This window comes from Mesocricetus auratus, unplaced genomic scaffold, assembly GCF_017639785.1.
Source record: "Mesocricetus auratus isolate SY011 unplaced genomic scaffold, BCM_Maur_2.0 Super-Scaffold_100691, whole genome shotgun sequence".
Classification (NCBI taxonomy): Eukaryota; Metazoa; Chordata; class Mammalia; order Rodentia; family Cricetidae; genus Mesocricetus; species Mesocricetus auratus.
Window position 1 is genome coordinate 43,819,036 of NW_024429267.1, and position 14,727 is coordinate 43,833,762.

Sequence of the window (14,727 nt, forward strand, 5' to 3'; positions counted from 1 at the left end):
ATCCTGGTTCCCACTCCCCCACCTTCCTGCCGCCCCTCCCCCATCCACTCCTTACAGGGAGGGTACAATTTCCCTTGGGAAGTCAACAAAGTCTGCCATGTCATTGTAATGCAGGGCCCAGGCCCTCCAACCTGTTTCTAGGCTGAGCAAGGTGTCCCTCCATAGGGAACAGGCTCCAGAAATCGGGCTAATGTTAATAAACTGACTTCCCTTGTAGGTGAGACACCATCAGGAGGCTGTTACGTCACACATGATGTGGGCATGCAGAGGTTCAGACTCCATTTTCTTTGTCTTATAATGTAGCTGTTTTTATTTTTTTTAAGTTTTATTATATTTTTTTTACTTAATGTGTGTGGGAGTATTACATGAATTTGTGTTGTATACCACATGTGTGCCTGGTGCTCAGGGAGATAGATCAAAAGGAGGTATTAGATCCCATAGAACTGGGGTTACAGGCAGCCGTGAACCTCCATGTGTGTGCTGGGAATGGACCCCTGGTCTTCTGGACGAGCAGCCAGTGCTTGACCCTGAGCCATCGCTCTAGCCCTTGACTAGTTCCTCTATGTAGTTTATTCTTTGTATTATCATTGATTTGTGTTTCTCAAAGCCAGGTGCGGCTGGGCGTTGGTGGCGCACGCCTTTAATCCCAGCACTTGGAGGCAGAGGCAGGCGGATCTCTGTGAGTTCAAGGCCAGCCTGGTCTACAGAGAGAGTTCCAGGACAACCTCCAAAACAATACAGAGAAACCCTGTCTCGAAAAACAAACAAACAAAAAAAATTGAGGGGATAATTACTCATGTCTCATAAGTCTTATCCTTCTTCATTTTAAAACGTAGACTTTTTTGTAAGTTTTAATTTTTGTGTTTTTGTGTGTCCCTGTGTGGGTTTGTGCACGTGAATGAATGCACTGCTCTCAGGGCCAGAAAAAGGCCTTTGATTCCCCTGGGGCTGGAGTTTCTCGTGGCCCTGAGCCTCTAGGCAGGAGCACTGGGAATCTAGCTCAGGACCTCAGAAGAGCAGTAAGCTTTCAACTACTGAGCTATCTCCCCAGCCCTTGCTTCTTTCTTTGAGATTAGATAAAGGCACCCTGTAAGTTTCAGCTGCAACATTTAATTCTATCCAAAGACCGCTCTTTACATCTGGGTGTGGTGGTGCACACTTAAAATGTCAGGTACAAGAGACCCACGCAGGAGGATTGGGGGTTCATGGCCAGCCTGGGTTACATAAAGAATTTAAGGTCAGTATGAATTACATAGTAAGATCCTGTCTCACAAAGCCAGGGGCTGAACTGTAGCTCAGTGGTGGAGTATTTGCCTACAGGTTCAAGGGTCTGGCCTCTGTTTCCCAACATTGGCAGGAAAAACCAGAGTCCTTTGGGTCTCTGCTGGCAATATCCATAGCTTTATTATATATGCATTGACGAGAAAAGTGTTCCTAGACCACTAAGGCTTGAACTCTGGAGAGAGTATTTTGAAGGGTTTGGGTCTGTTGGGGACATGGGGAAACTGAAGGGAAACCCTGTACAGCGACTGCTTAGATCTCTGGCCAGCTCCTGTGTCTGGATCTCTATGAATCCAGGGATGGCTTGCTCTGAATTCCTGAAACCTTTCCCTTTGGGTATTTATTATTAGTCTTCTGTGGAGTAGACACAGATATGTACTCTAGTGGTAACTTAGGCCTTTAAAGTTGACCAGTGCCTTATTTGTCTTCTAAAAAAACTCATCGTTTTCTTAGAAAATAAATACTTTTGTTAACTTTATACAGGTTGTGCATACTGAGTTTGGAATTGCTCTAGGTGGAATTGCTCTAGGTACCGTAGTTTTAACTAATTGTTTTTTTATTTTTCTAATATAGATTGAAAGGAAGCTTGTCCTGCTCAGTGTTCTTAAAGAGCCTGTGTGTCGCTCTATATTTGATTATGCCCTGAGGTCCAAAGACATCACTAGCTTGTTCAGACATCTTCACATGCGGCAGAAGAAGCGAAATGGCTGTCTTCTTGACTGCCCTCCACCTGAGGACCCCGCCATAGCGCAGCTTCTGAAGAAGCTGCTCTCACAGGTAGGTGCCTTTCTCAGGCCTTCATATAAGCAGGTTTCATGACTGTTGAAGCATCTGTTTAGATGTTCTTGGTTAGGTTATATCATGACAAATGAAAATAAATTTGTCAACATCTTGTGAATTCTCTATGGTATCTAAGCAAAGACAATAGGATTAACCTAAAAATACTGAATTAGACTAAATTAGGACCCATGGGAGACTGTCAACTTTCCTTTCTGATTGCTGGGAGACTAGAAAGAGCCTTGGATTTAAATACTATTTTTAATTCAGTTCCATACTTTACCAAAATATAATGAAGTTCAGCTAGAAGAAATACTTGAGAACACAGACCCGAGAAGGCCTGCCTCACCCCAGTGCAGACCCACACTTATTACTGTGTGCAAACAGCTGCAGTAGCCTGGCTGTACAGTGTCTTGAGTGAATAATCAGCACTTTACTGTTGTGTTCAAGTATGAATTTGGATCAGTTAACAAATCCCGAAGAAACTAAAAAAATCCAGTAAAACCCTTTTATTCTATTTGGCGTTGGTAGGGCCTTTCTTGAAATACAAAATTAGATTCATCTTTCTGTTTTATATGGTATGTGTGGGACCTAGAGTCAGAATTGGTATAAAAATGCTTCTAAATAGCCAGGTGTTGGTGGTACATGCCTTTAATCCCAGTACTCAAGAGGCAGAGGCCGGCGGATCTCTGTGAGTTCGAAGCCAGCCTTGTCTGCAGAGCAAGTTCCAGGACAAGTTCCAAAGCAATACAGAGAAACCCTGTCTCGAAAAACAAATAAGTAAAATGCTTCCTTATGAAGACTCTAACTGATAGAACTCCATGAATATAGAACAGACTAAAGACGTTGACAATTAGCTCTGCAGAATGTTTTCATAGAAAATGCTTACCAGCCATATCTCACCTGAAAAAGCATGTACTCATCTTTAGAGATTTTTAGAGACTGTTTAAGACAGGGTCTCCCTGTGTAGCCCTGGATGGCAGATGACTTGACCTCACTACATAGACCAAGCTGGCCTCAAACTCATAGAGATCTCTGTACCTCTGCTGAGATTAAAGGTTCTTGCCACACATAAGGGATTCATCAGAATTTGATGAGCTTTGTAGTATAAATGTTTTACTTGACCTTGACTGTCATTGATGATGATGTTGCTAGGAATTGAACTGGGAAGCCCCATCCACTTCTCTTAGTCTTTCTGTTCCCTACTGTTTTCCCAAGTGCCTCCATGACTGCCACTCCTCAGTGCTAGCTCCCATTGTTAGATCCACGACAAAATCACTAGACTATCTGACTTTGGTGCCTCTGAAAGGCAGTGCTTGGTATATTTGTCATTTTTATCACACGTGTCTGAGTGGAGAACAGAGGAACAAATTAGCCTGTCTGAAGTTGTTGCTGTTGACAGCATTAGGAGGCTCACAAGCGTGAGGAGACTTACACTGTGTTTCAGGGACACTTGCTGCCAGCAGAAATGTGATCAGGCCAAAGTGATCAGTACAAAGGACAGAAACCACTGGCTTCCATTGTAAAGACACCTGATGAGTCTGCTGCTCTGTGTTCTTTTTGTGTTCTGTGACTGTCCTTAAAGCCAGTGTGAGCAACTTGTGTTATCTCTGTGTTGTAGTTAGAAATGCAATTTAGTTGCTGGTGCTCTCGGTGCTGACATTTTAACCTAAGCCCGTTACTGCTGTCCTGCTGCTGTGCTCCTGCTCAGATTATAGACGCAAGCTTGTTTGACTTTGATAGATACACGAAGAAGCCTATGTGTAGCAGCTGTCTTCTCCATGTTTCCTCCTTTTCACTGGGTTTAGCTCTATTCTGTTTATGTTACCAGCACCACTAGCAGAGGCTTGGGTCAGACTTTGGAGGTAGAATCTGAGTTCTTGTTCCTAATGGCCAGGCTAAGAAGAAAGAAAGCTGTAACCTCTCCCAGTGGGAGCTCTGAACTCTGCCCTTCTTTGCACAGTTCTGTACTTGAGGTGTGTTGCTGGTAGAGTGGGCTTCCTCAGAACAGCCTGGTGCTGCTCTTGTGGAGGTATGTTCTGGGCCTGAGGTAGTGGGCTTGAACATGCCTTTGAAACAGCAGTCGTGGGGCCTGGGATCTCTCCATCAGAATGGGTCATCAGGAGATGACACATGCGGGATGCTTTAGTTGATCTTTGTATCCATTTAATAAGGGCTGCAAAGGACACGGGATGATTCATTCCACTCCTTATTTTAAAAAAATACATTTTAAACTTTTGACTGGATTTTTATGTTAGTACTTTTTAACTGTGCGGCATAAATACAAGTGCAAAATTGAAGCAGCCTGAGAGGATACATCATAAAATCCCCTCAGTTGGCGTCCATTTAACCTTTCTCTATTCGTTGTGAATTTCATGTTGTTGATGCTGAGTTCCTTTACATAACATTGGACCTGGTCTGTTGACCCTTGAAGTCAGTCTCATCCTTTCTAGCCTGGCTTTCAAGCTTTGTAAGACAGATCCAGAGCACACTTTCTACAGCCCCGTTAGCCCACCAACATGATGCTCTGTGGACATGTGCGCACAATAGTCTATGTTTCTAAAAACTCTTCATTCTTGACAGATAGAAACACAGGCTGTTCCGGGAAGTATTTGGTCTGCTGCGTTGCTGTTCTTCTCCATTCCCTCCCCTTCTGCTTTAACTCTTGTAGCATTCTTGAGCTTGGATCTGTTTTCCTTTTCCATGGCCATGGTCTGGAAACTTTCCAGGAAGGATTCTGGACAACTGCAAGAGCAAGACTCATCTCTGTCTTGGGGATTGTAACCCTTGGCCACCTGTTTTCTCAGCCTGACGTGTCATTTCATGTTATTCAGTCCACTTCTAAGCTTGTTTAAAGTGGGGAGGTGACTCTCATCCCTGTTACTCCATGAGACTGGCAGCAGAAGCCTGCCACATGTTAAATGCTGGATGAGTAAGTACTGTTTCCTATCAGGCCATCCACAGAAGCCTGCGCTGTGTTGAGTGCTGGATGAGTAATGTTCCTCCATCAGGCTAGCGGTGCTGGCTGAGTATGGCTCTGTAACTTAGCCTTGGTTCTGACAAAGTCCTTCTCCTTTCTTTCTTCCTCAGGATTGTTTTGGTTATCTTTGTCTTTACATTTCCATACACATTTCTTTATGAGTTTTCAGAAATCAGCTTGTCAATTCATAAAATGATATCAGCTTATTGGTGTGCTCATTGACATTGCACTGAGCCTGTAGGAAACAACTGAAGTCCAACAGTGTTAAATCTGCTTGCTGGTCGTTAGGGTATGGTGTGTGTTCCCATTGTGTGGCCATCTTTACTGACCTCAGTGATGTTATGTGGGTTATGTGGCCATGCTTTGTCCCTCGTTTATTGTGAATATTTTGATTATTTGTTTAGTTAGGTTTTTTTGTTTTGAGTCAGTATGTCATTATAGCTCAGGCTGGATTGAATTTACAGTCTTTGGGCCTCAGCCTCCCGAGTGCTGGAATTATAGGGGTGAACCTTCATTATTGGTCATCCTATAAATTTCTACTTTTGAAATTAACCCAAAACATATGGTTTAATTTGGTTTTAGGGAATGACCGAAGAAGAGGAAGATAAACTTCTGGCACTGAAGGACTTCATGATGAAATCAAATAGAGCGAAAGCTAATGCAGTAGACCAGAGCCATCTCCACGACAGTAGCCAGAAAGGTGTCATTGACTTGGCAGCCTTAGGCATCACTGGAAGACAAGTTGATCTTGTTAAAACCAAACAAGAACCAGATGAGAGGCGGGGTGAGTACATGGGGGTGCTCATTTAACTGTTGTTAGTTATGTTATGAAGCTGGAATTAGTTAATAAAGAATAAATACCGCCCCAACCCCCATTTCCAGATGAGAACTTTGAAATACAGTGACTCAGTTACTTAGTAAGTAGACACAGGAGAGGCACAGTTGAGAGTCCAGATCACAGCTCTGTGTAAGGAAGGCCAGTCTCCAGAGCTCTCCACCTCTAAGACCACGTTGCCCCTTGAGGAAGGGATGATTGGATGATTCGAGTCCTTTGCTGACTCTTTAACTGCTACCTCAAGGCCAGCCTCTATAAAGCCAGATACAAGGTTCTAGCATATTAGTAGGTAGTGCCGGATAAATTTAAAATAAACAATGAAATAAAAAAAAGAGTAGGGGCCAAAGAATCCTTAGTCATTTGGCAACTTGATATTTGGAACTGTCATCTCCTGTGGCACCGACATCAGTGCGTGAGGCTCATATGATCTTGTGCATACCCTTTCTGCAGGTATGACTCATCCCCCCTGTTCCTGTATCATATTTTAGGGCAGCAAATTATATTGAAGTAAGCTTTGGAATAAAGTATTTGCAACTTAATTATTAATGGCTTACAAGTATTATATGTAAAGCACCTATACAGATCAACAAGAAAAAGATCAAGCGCTCCAGAGGAAAAAGGTGAAGGATTTAAGCAAGTAATTGTTACAATAGAGTGTGTTATACATTAAATGTAAACAAATAAATGCAAATTAAAATATCCATTTTTACCTGGGTTAACATGGACTATTCCTAGTGTTGGCAAAATTGTAGGTGAATAAACGTTTCTGTATGCTGAGATTATAAGTTGAACATATCTATATCTGTATATGTGCCTTCAGGGACATAGAGCTGAATAAAATGGAGCCCCAAAGGAACACACAGGAAGTAAGGTCCATTGTGTTCTCTTATAAACAGACAGTCAAATATATTGGTTTTACCTTGAGACTAACTATTCCAAATATATTTTCATAGCTAGAAAACATGTAAAACAAGACTCCAATGTGAATGAAGAATGGAAAAGCATGTTTGGGTCCCTGGAACCACCGAATGTATCCCAGGCCCTGCCTAAAACCAGTGACCACGAGGTGGTTCAGACTGGGAAGCCACCTCGCTCTGAGTCCTCTGCTGCTATTTGTGTCCCTTTGTCAACTTCTCCACAGGTACTGTCATGTAGACAATAGTCATCCTTATGTTTTGTGCTGTTTTATGTGTTGAAAGGCTGTGTACTGTAGAGAAATCAAGTTGGTGTCTAAGATCAGTTTGCTTTAGTTTTATAGCCAAGGAAACCCAGTTCCTTAAGTCTGAGAAGGCCACTCATTTGAGACACATGCCAATTAAGCAAACTGACATAGGGCTAAAGACTGAACTGAGATTATAATTAGGCTACAGAGAACATTTTAAAACGTTTAAATCTTTTTATTCTTCCTTCAGTGTAACAAAAGCCAAAAATATTTTGGGGGTGGATTTGAAGTGAGTTTGTACCTTAAGACAGCTACCAACCAGTCATATTTGATTAGAAGAACTGACTCAGACCAGTTGAAGTTTCACTTGTTCTTTTCACCTGAGTTACTAGAGGTTATCTGAAGGAACAGAAGCTGGTGTAATGTATGGATGCAGCACAGGAACATTTTTATCTTAAATATGCCTCGCCGTGACACAGATTTTATATGGTGTTTTTCAGATTTCAGAAGTAGCGCACGTCCCCAGTAAGAAGCCAGTGATTCAGGTTTTAAGCAGCACCGTCCTGCCGTCCGCTTACCAGATCCGGATCACCACTTGCAAGACTGAACTTCAGCAGCTCATACAGCAGAAACGTGAGCAGTGCAATGCAGAGCGCATAGCCAAGCAGATGATGGAGAATGCAGAGTGGGAGAGCAAGCCACCTCCGCCCGGTGAGGACTGTCTTCCTGTGTCCTGCCTGGAATCCAAGCCTGGGGGCTAGTGTAGGAACCGAGTCAGATCCAAACCCCTTAGCTTAAAAGGTTAGGAGTTTTAGCATTTCTTATGACAGGCTTTGGTTAGGGAGACACATGACCACCTCTGTGCTCACGAGAGCCTTGGAAAGGACCCCTGAGCCTGCACCAGGCAGCGTGTACTTTAATAGACAGAGGAGTGGGAACAGCTCAGTAGAGAAGCCCAGAGCAAGAAGCAATATGTAAGAAACCCCAAGTCATTCTGGGCCTGACTTGGGATCGTTAGCTGTGATTGCTCTTGCAGTGTCACTTCAGGCCAGTCACCTGACTTAGGCTGTCTGTGCTTCATTTTCCTGCTGTTGCCAGGTGTGCTGTGGTGTCCTGGTGCGATGCCTCCCCCCACTTTCATGTTGCCTCTTTGTGAACACCAGGCTTCTAGGGCTAAACCCCTGCTTTTCATTGTTGTAGAATTTACCTTCTGACTAATATTATTGCTAAAGAAAATCTAGGACATCCAGGAAATATGGAGATTGTTGAAAAGAACAGAATAACTTATAATGCCAGCATTTATAATTACCAACATTAAGAATTCGGCCACTGTGTATAAATTTTAAAGACAGTTATATGCATGGAACTCTGCTGGGCACTGAGGTCATTGATGAGACATAATTTTTGGTGTCAGAATTTGTAACTTTGGGGATATTAATGATACATAAAAGAATATGCATGATAAAATACGGAAAATTATAGCTGCCATTCCCAAAGTGCTAGGAAGTTCTTGTAGGTTCTGAGGCTGTAATTTCTAATTCTAGTGTCTTTACACCATAGAGGAAGTGATTGCAGGTAAAGAAGAGAGTAACAACCTGAGCATTTTGCTTCTTTTGTTCCTTTTGTTTTGTTTTGATACAGGTCTAAGTAGTCCTGGCTCTTCTAGAACTTGGTATGAAGACCAGGCTGGTCTTGAACGCAAAGAGCCCCACTTTTTTAGTCTTCTGACTGCTGGAACTAAAGGCGTGTGCCACCATTCCTGCCTGACATCAGGGTGGTCATGTGGACTGGGCAGTGTTGGACCCACACATTATTTATGCACATGCCCACCCCCTTGGGTTAAGTGGAATATCCCCATGTTACAGTTGGGAAGATGAAAGCTCAATGAAAGTCATCAATAGCCTGGGTTTCAAAGTGGGGTTTTTGCAGCGTTCTTGCTCAGAAAGTGGTCTCTCTAGGATAGCTGTACACTATGCTGCTGAGTCAGCAGTCTGTTTTTCTGAGGGGTAAGTGATTGCTGTGTCTCTCAAACCCTGAAAAGGGCCCAAGGTGGAGTCTTCCTGAAGCTGTTTGAGCAGTACTTAATAGCTGCCTTGGTTTCTTAGTAACATGTCACAGTCCAGTAGCCCCCCTCTAGGTAGGCTAGCTGGAGGACCAGAGCTATAGTCCTGAAAACAGCTTGATATTGGCACAAAAATAGACAGGTAGACCAATGGAACCAAATTGAAAATCCTGATTTTAACCCACACACTTATGATCACTTGATTTTTGACAAAGAAGCTAAAACTATACAATGGACAAAAGAAAGCATCTTCAATAAATGGTGCTGGCATAACTGGGTATTGGCATGCAGAAGAATGCAGATAGATCCATGTCTATCGCCTTGTACAAAACTTAAGTCCAAATGGATCAAAGACTTCAATATAAATTCAAACACACTGAAACTCTTAGAAGAGAAAGTGGGAGATACTCTTCAAAGAGTTGGTACAGGAGACCACTTCCTGAACATAACACCAGGAACACAGACACTGAGATCGACAATTAACAAATGGGACCTCCTGAAACTAAGAAGCTTCTGTAAGGCAAAGGACACAGTCAACAAGACAAAAAGGCAGTCCACAGAATGGGAAAAGATATTTACTAACCCCATATCTGTCAGAGGGCTGATCTCCAAAATTTACAAAGAACCCAAGAAGCAAGTCTTCAAAACACCAAAGGATGCAATTAAAAGGTGGGGTACAGAACTAAATAAAGAATTCTCAATAGAGGAGGCTAAATGGCCAAGAGACACTTAAGAAAGTGCTCAACATCCTTAGCCATCAGGGAAATGCAAATCAAAACAACTTTGAGATACCATCTTTCTCCTGTCAGAATGGCTAAAATCAAAAACACCGAGACAACTTATGCTGGAGAGGATGTAGAAAGAGGGGAACACTCCTCCACTGCTGGTGGGAGTGCCAACTCGTATAGCCACTTTGGAAATCAATATGGAGATTCCTCAGGAAAATGGGAAACAATCTACCACAAGACCCAGCAATTCTACTCTTAGGCATATATCCAAAAGATGCACATTCATACAAAAAGGATGTCTGTTCTACTATGTTCACAGCAACATTATTTGTAATAGCCAGAACCTGGAAGCAACCTAGATGCCCCTCAACTGAAGAGTGGATAGAGAAAATGTGGTACATAATTGATGGGCTCTTATGATTGCTCTGAAGTTAGCTGTTGATAATTGTAGCTAGAGGGTAGTGGGTGATCGTGTCTCTCAACCACAGTGTAAGATACACTTTTGCTTTTTCTTAGGGTGGCGTCCTAAAGGGCTACTGGTTGCACATCTTCATGAGCACAAATCTGCTGTAAACCGAATTAGGGTCTCTGATGAACACTTGCTTTTTGCAACATGTTCAAATGACGGCACTGTGAAAATCTGGAACAGTCAGAAGATGGAAGGGAAGACCACCACGACAAGGTAACACGTCGTGTTTCATGATGGGGTTGGCCCTGTCGGCAAAATCAGCAGTGCTTCCTGAGTGCTTTCTCTACATCAGAGCTCTTAGGGGCAAGGGATTCATAGGGCTGTGTGGCCCAAAGCCCTGTGTCACTGGCCATTGGGAACCGAGAGAGCAAGAAGCGAAAGTATTGGAAAGATACCTTAGATGACAAGGGGATGGGGGAACATCGCAGGGCTGGAATTTTCAGTAAACTGTCTAGAGACGACCTCACACAGAAAAGTGAATCTGAGGAAAGAATTGGGAGAAGGAGAAAGCCACATGGGTATGTTGAGTGTTTTGGGAGGAGGAAACAGGGATTTTAGAGGTCCCTGGTGGGAGTGGGGGCAGGGCAGGGGCCAGGTCAGTCATTCTGACAGGAAATTTTGTGTAACCTGAGCAGAGCAAGCCAGAAGGGAGAGAAATGGGATTTCAACGTGAAAGCTCTTAGGAGTGAAGGGGTCTTCAGAAGGTTGTGAACAGAGGAGAGTCATGATCCGAGATGTCAGGAATGGCTCTGGCTGGTGTTGAGGGCAGGATGAAAAGGATAGGGCAAGAGCAGCTGGAGATGGTCACTGTGGTGGTGCAAGGAGGAGGAGGCAGTGGGAGGGACCAGATTCTGCATCTGCTTTGATGTTGAGCAACCTAATTTACTGAATACATTAAAGGGGTCAACAGAAGTAATAATACAATGGGATGACAGCTGCGTCAGGAAAACAAGACCCCAGTGCTCTGGAACCTGGTTTTTTAGGACCAGCATCTTTGAGACTTTAAACGCCCAGGGTATGAGTTTGATAAAGGTGACCTCTACAACGACTTTAGATTTGGGCAGTGTGATACATACGTCTCCCACCCCACCCCCACTTGAGGTTTCCTAATCCTTCTCTGCCTTTGCTCAGTCTCTGTGTCACTCTCATTTAATCCTGCCATTTTCCTGTTTGCTCTTTGCCTAATTGGTTCTGCCAGAAGAACTACTATAAATGAGAGCGAATCTCATCTACATTGAAAGGATGTGGGAACTCTCTGCTGCTTTTCTTGTTATTAGTTCATTGAGCATAATTAGCTAAAATGCTATCAAATCAAATGCCCTTGACAACTAAAGTAACTTAAAAGCCCACTTCTTGTTTACCAGCCCAGTAGGCTGGGCGGGGGTGGGTTAGTTGTGTATTTGTTTAAAGGGCCCTGTGATTTTACATAATACCAATCATTTCTATGTTTATTCTCTCAGCATTGCATTGAATAGAATATAAATGAAAAGTGAATAAAAGAACCATAGATGTATGTAGCAAATTTATTTTTGTTTTGCATAGATTATTTATTTATTTATTTTACATTCCAACTGCAGCCTCCCCTCCCTCCTCTCCTCCCAGCCCTCTCCCCCATCTCCAATCCACCCCTCCTCAGCAATCACTCAGAAAGGGGCAGGCCTCTTGTAGGCTTCAGCAAAGCATGGTATACCAAGTTGCCATAAGGCCAAACACATAGTCTGTACTCAGGCTGGGTAAGGCAATCAAGCATGAGGGATAGGTTCCCAAGAGCCAGTCAAAGCACAGGGGACAGCCCCTGTTCACATTGCCGGAAGTCCTACATATAGACCAAGCTACACAACTGTCACATCCATGCAGTCAAGGGATAATGGCTTTCCAATGACAGTGGAGTAGTCACCAATCTGATCACAGGGGATGGTCAGTTCAGGTTATGTATCCACTGCTGCCATGAGTCTTAGCTGAGGCCGTTCTTGTAGACTTGTGGAAATTTCCCTTGCATCAGGAGTCTATCTGACTCCATAAAGTCCCCTAGTCTAGTCATCTCTCAGCACTGTCTCCCTCCACCCACCTAACCCTGTCTCTCAAGTTCCCGTGCCCGTACGCCCCCAGTCCAACCAGGAGATCTCCTCTATTTCCCTTCCCAGGGAGATCCATGTGTCCCCTCTTGGGTCCTCCTTGTTACCTAGCATCTCTGGGTCTGAGGATTATAGCATGGTTATCCTTTACTTTACAGTTAATATCCACTTATGAGTGAGTACATACTGTTTGTGTTTCTGGGTCTGACTTACCTCACTCAGAATGACTTTTTCTAGTTCCATCCATTTGCCTTCAAATTTCATGATGTCATTGTTTTTAACAGCTGAGTAATAGTCTATTGTGTAAATGTACCACATTTTATTTATCCATTCTTCAGTTGACGGGCATCTAGGTTGTTTCCAGGTTATGAATACAACAAATAAAGCTGCTATGAACATAGTTGAGGAAGTGACCTTGTGGTATGATTGAGCATCCTTTGGGTAAGTGCCCAAGAGTGGTATAGCTGGGTCTTGAGGTAGGTAGATTGCCAATTTTCTGAGAAACTGCTGTTCTGATTTCCAAAGTAGCTGTACAAGTTTGCATTCCCACCAACAATGGAGGATTGTTCCCCTTTCTTCACATCCTCTCCAGCATAAGCTGTTTTTATCTCAGTGTTTTTATCTTGGCCATTCTGATAAGCATAAGATGGAATCTTAGTGTCATTTTGATTTGCATTTACCTGATAGCCATGGATGATGAACATTTCTTGGTCATTTGAGATTCTTCTGTTAAGAATTCTCTGTTTAGATCAGTACCCCATTTTTTAATCAGATCATTTGGTTTTTGATGTCTAGTTTCTTGAGTTCTTTATATATTTTAGAGATCAGCCCTCTGTCAGATGTGGGGTTGGTGAAGATCTTTTCCCATTCTGTAGACTGTCATTTTGTCTTACTGTCAGTGTCCTTTGCATTGCAGAAACTTTTCAGTTTCATGAGGTTCCGTTTATTAATTGTTGATCTTAGTGTCTGTACTACTGGTGTTCTATTCAGGAAGTTGTCTGCTGTGCAAACGCATACAAGGTGGTCCCTCACTTTTTCTTCTGTGTAACTGGATTTATGTTGTGGTCTTTGATCCACTTGGACTTGACTTTTGTGCAGGATGATAGATATGAATCTATCTGTAGTCTTCTGCATGCTGCTGACATCCAAGTTATGCCAGCACCATTTGTTGAAGATGGTGTCTTTTCTCCACTGTATAGATTTTTTAAGCCAATATTTTATTGTAGAAATTTCAGACCTCCAAGCAAGTTTCTTTTATCCTCAGTAATACTCACCCTTGGTTTATAACACAGTATATTAATATACTTCATGACAGTAGTTGACTAGAAAGAGAGAGGAATATATTAAAACAGAGGTTTGTCTTTAAATTAAGTTGCTATTGTTTAATTTTAATTTTTAAAAATGATGTTAGTTGTATATTTCAGTAACTTAAAAGCTTGGAAACTTTTACTAAAACTCAAAACCAAGGAAATAAAAATGCTATTCTAAAACATATTTAGTAAAAAGACAGCAATTGAGAAAACCCAAGTAAGAACAGGAATAAATATAAAAATGTCAGAATTACATCGTCCCTATTAGTAACCACGATGACTAATCAGGAGGCAAAAGAGGCAGAAAGAAGGATGCAGTTGGGGCCACCTTTATGCTGTACAGAAAAAGACATCTTGAATTCAAAGGCATGAACAAGTCAAAAGGATCAGAAAGATAAACCACACAGTCCGGGGAATACTGAGAAAGATAAACCCTCAGAGAAACTGCTCCTGGGACACAGACATTCTAGAGTGTGAAAGCTCAGTCCGTCAGGAAGGCATGCCAGTTACAAACCAGGCACCTAATACAGTACGTGAAGCAACAAGTGACAGTTTAACCATGATAGCGGTGACTTTAACAAGTCCCGTTTTCAGTGTGGTTAGAACTGAGTGTTGTAATAGTGACACAGAAATAGAGACCTGAGCAACGCTGTCCAGTGATCACATTTGACAGAGAGCAAAAGAACTCTACAACACTGTAATATGATTTCCTCTGAGGTGAACATGGAGTATTTCCCAGACTAAACCATGTATTAGTTCATAAAAGAAGTGTCAATAAATATAAAAGCACCAAATGAATAAAGTATATTTGTTCTTCAACTATAGTGGAATGAAATCGGGTATTGGCAATATAGGAATTTGAGAAATTCATGTGGATGGAGATGAAGCAGCATATGACTCATAGCTAGTGGTTCTAAGAAAATGAAGACACAGCACACCACCGCTAAAGGAGTGTTGAGTAAATGTGTGTCTGTAAATATTAATCTGGTTTTGTTTTTTAAAGTTCTCAAATCAGCACTTTAGCTGTAACAAACTAACAAAAGGAGAG

The 14,727-nt window shown here is 42.4% G+C and overlaps 1 protein-coding gene across 2 annotated transcripts in view; it reads left to right on the top strand.

Annotated features, from left to right (window-relative positions):
- The window catches only part of Pik3r4 (phosphoinositide-3-kinase regulatory subunit 4), a 50,868-nt gene that overhangs the window by 22,306 nt on the left and 13,835 nt on the right, over nt 1-14,727 (top strand). For both annotated transcript variants that reach the window (XM_005074844.4, XM_013117059.3), the window contains exons 9-13: nt 1,855-2,058; nt 5,621-5,822; nt 6,827-7,014; nt 7,536-7,746; nt 10,342-10,507. In XM_005074844.4, coding sequence (XP_005074901.1) covers nt 1,855-2,058; nt 5,621-5,822; nt 6,827-7,014; nt 7,536-7,746; nt 10,342-10,507 — 971 coding nt within the window. The remainder of the gene's footprint in view (nt 1-1,854; nt 2,059-5,620; nt 5,823-6,826; nt 7,015-7,535; nt 7,747-10,341; nt 10,508-14,727) is intronic.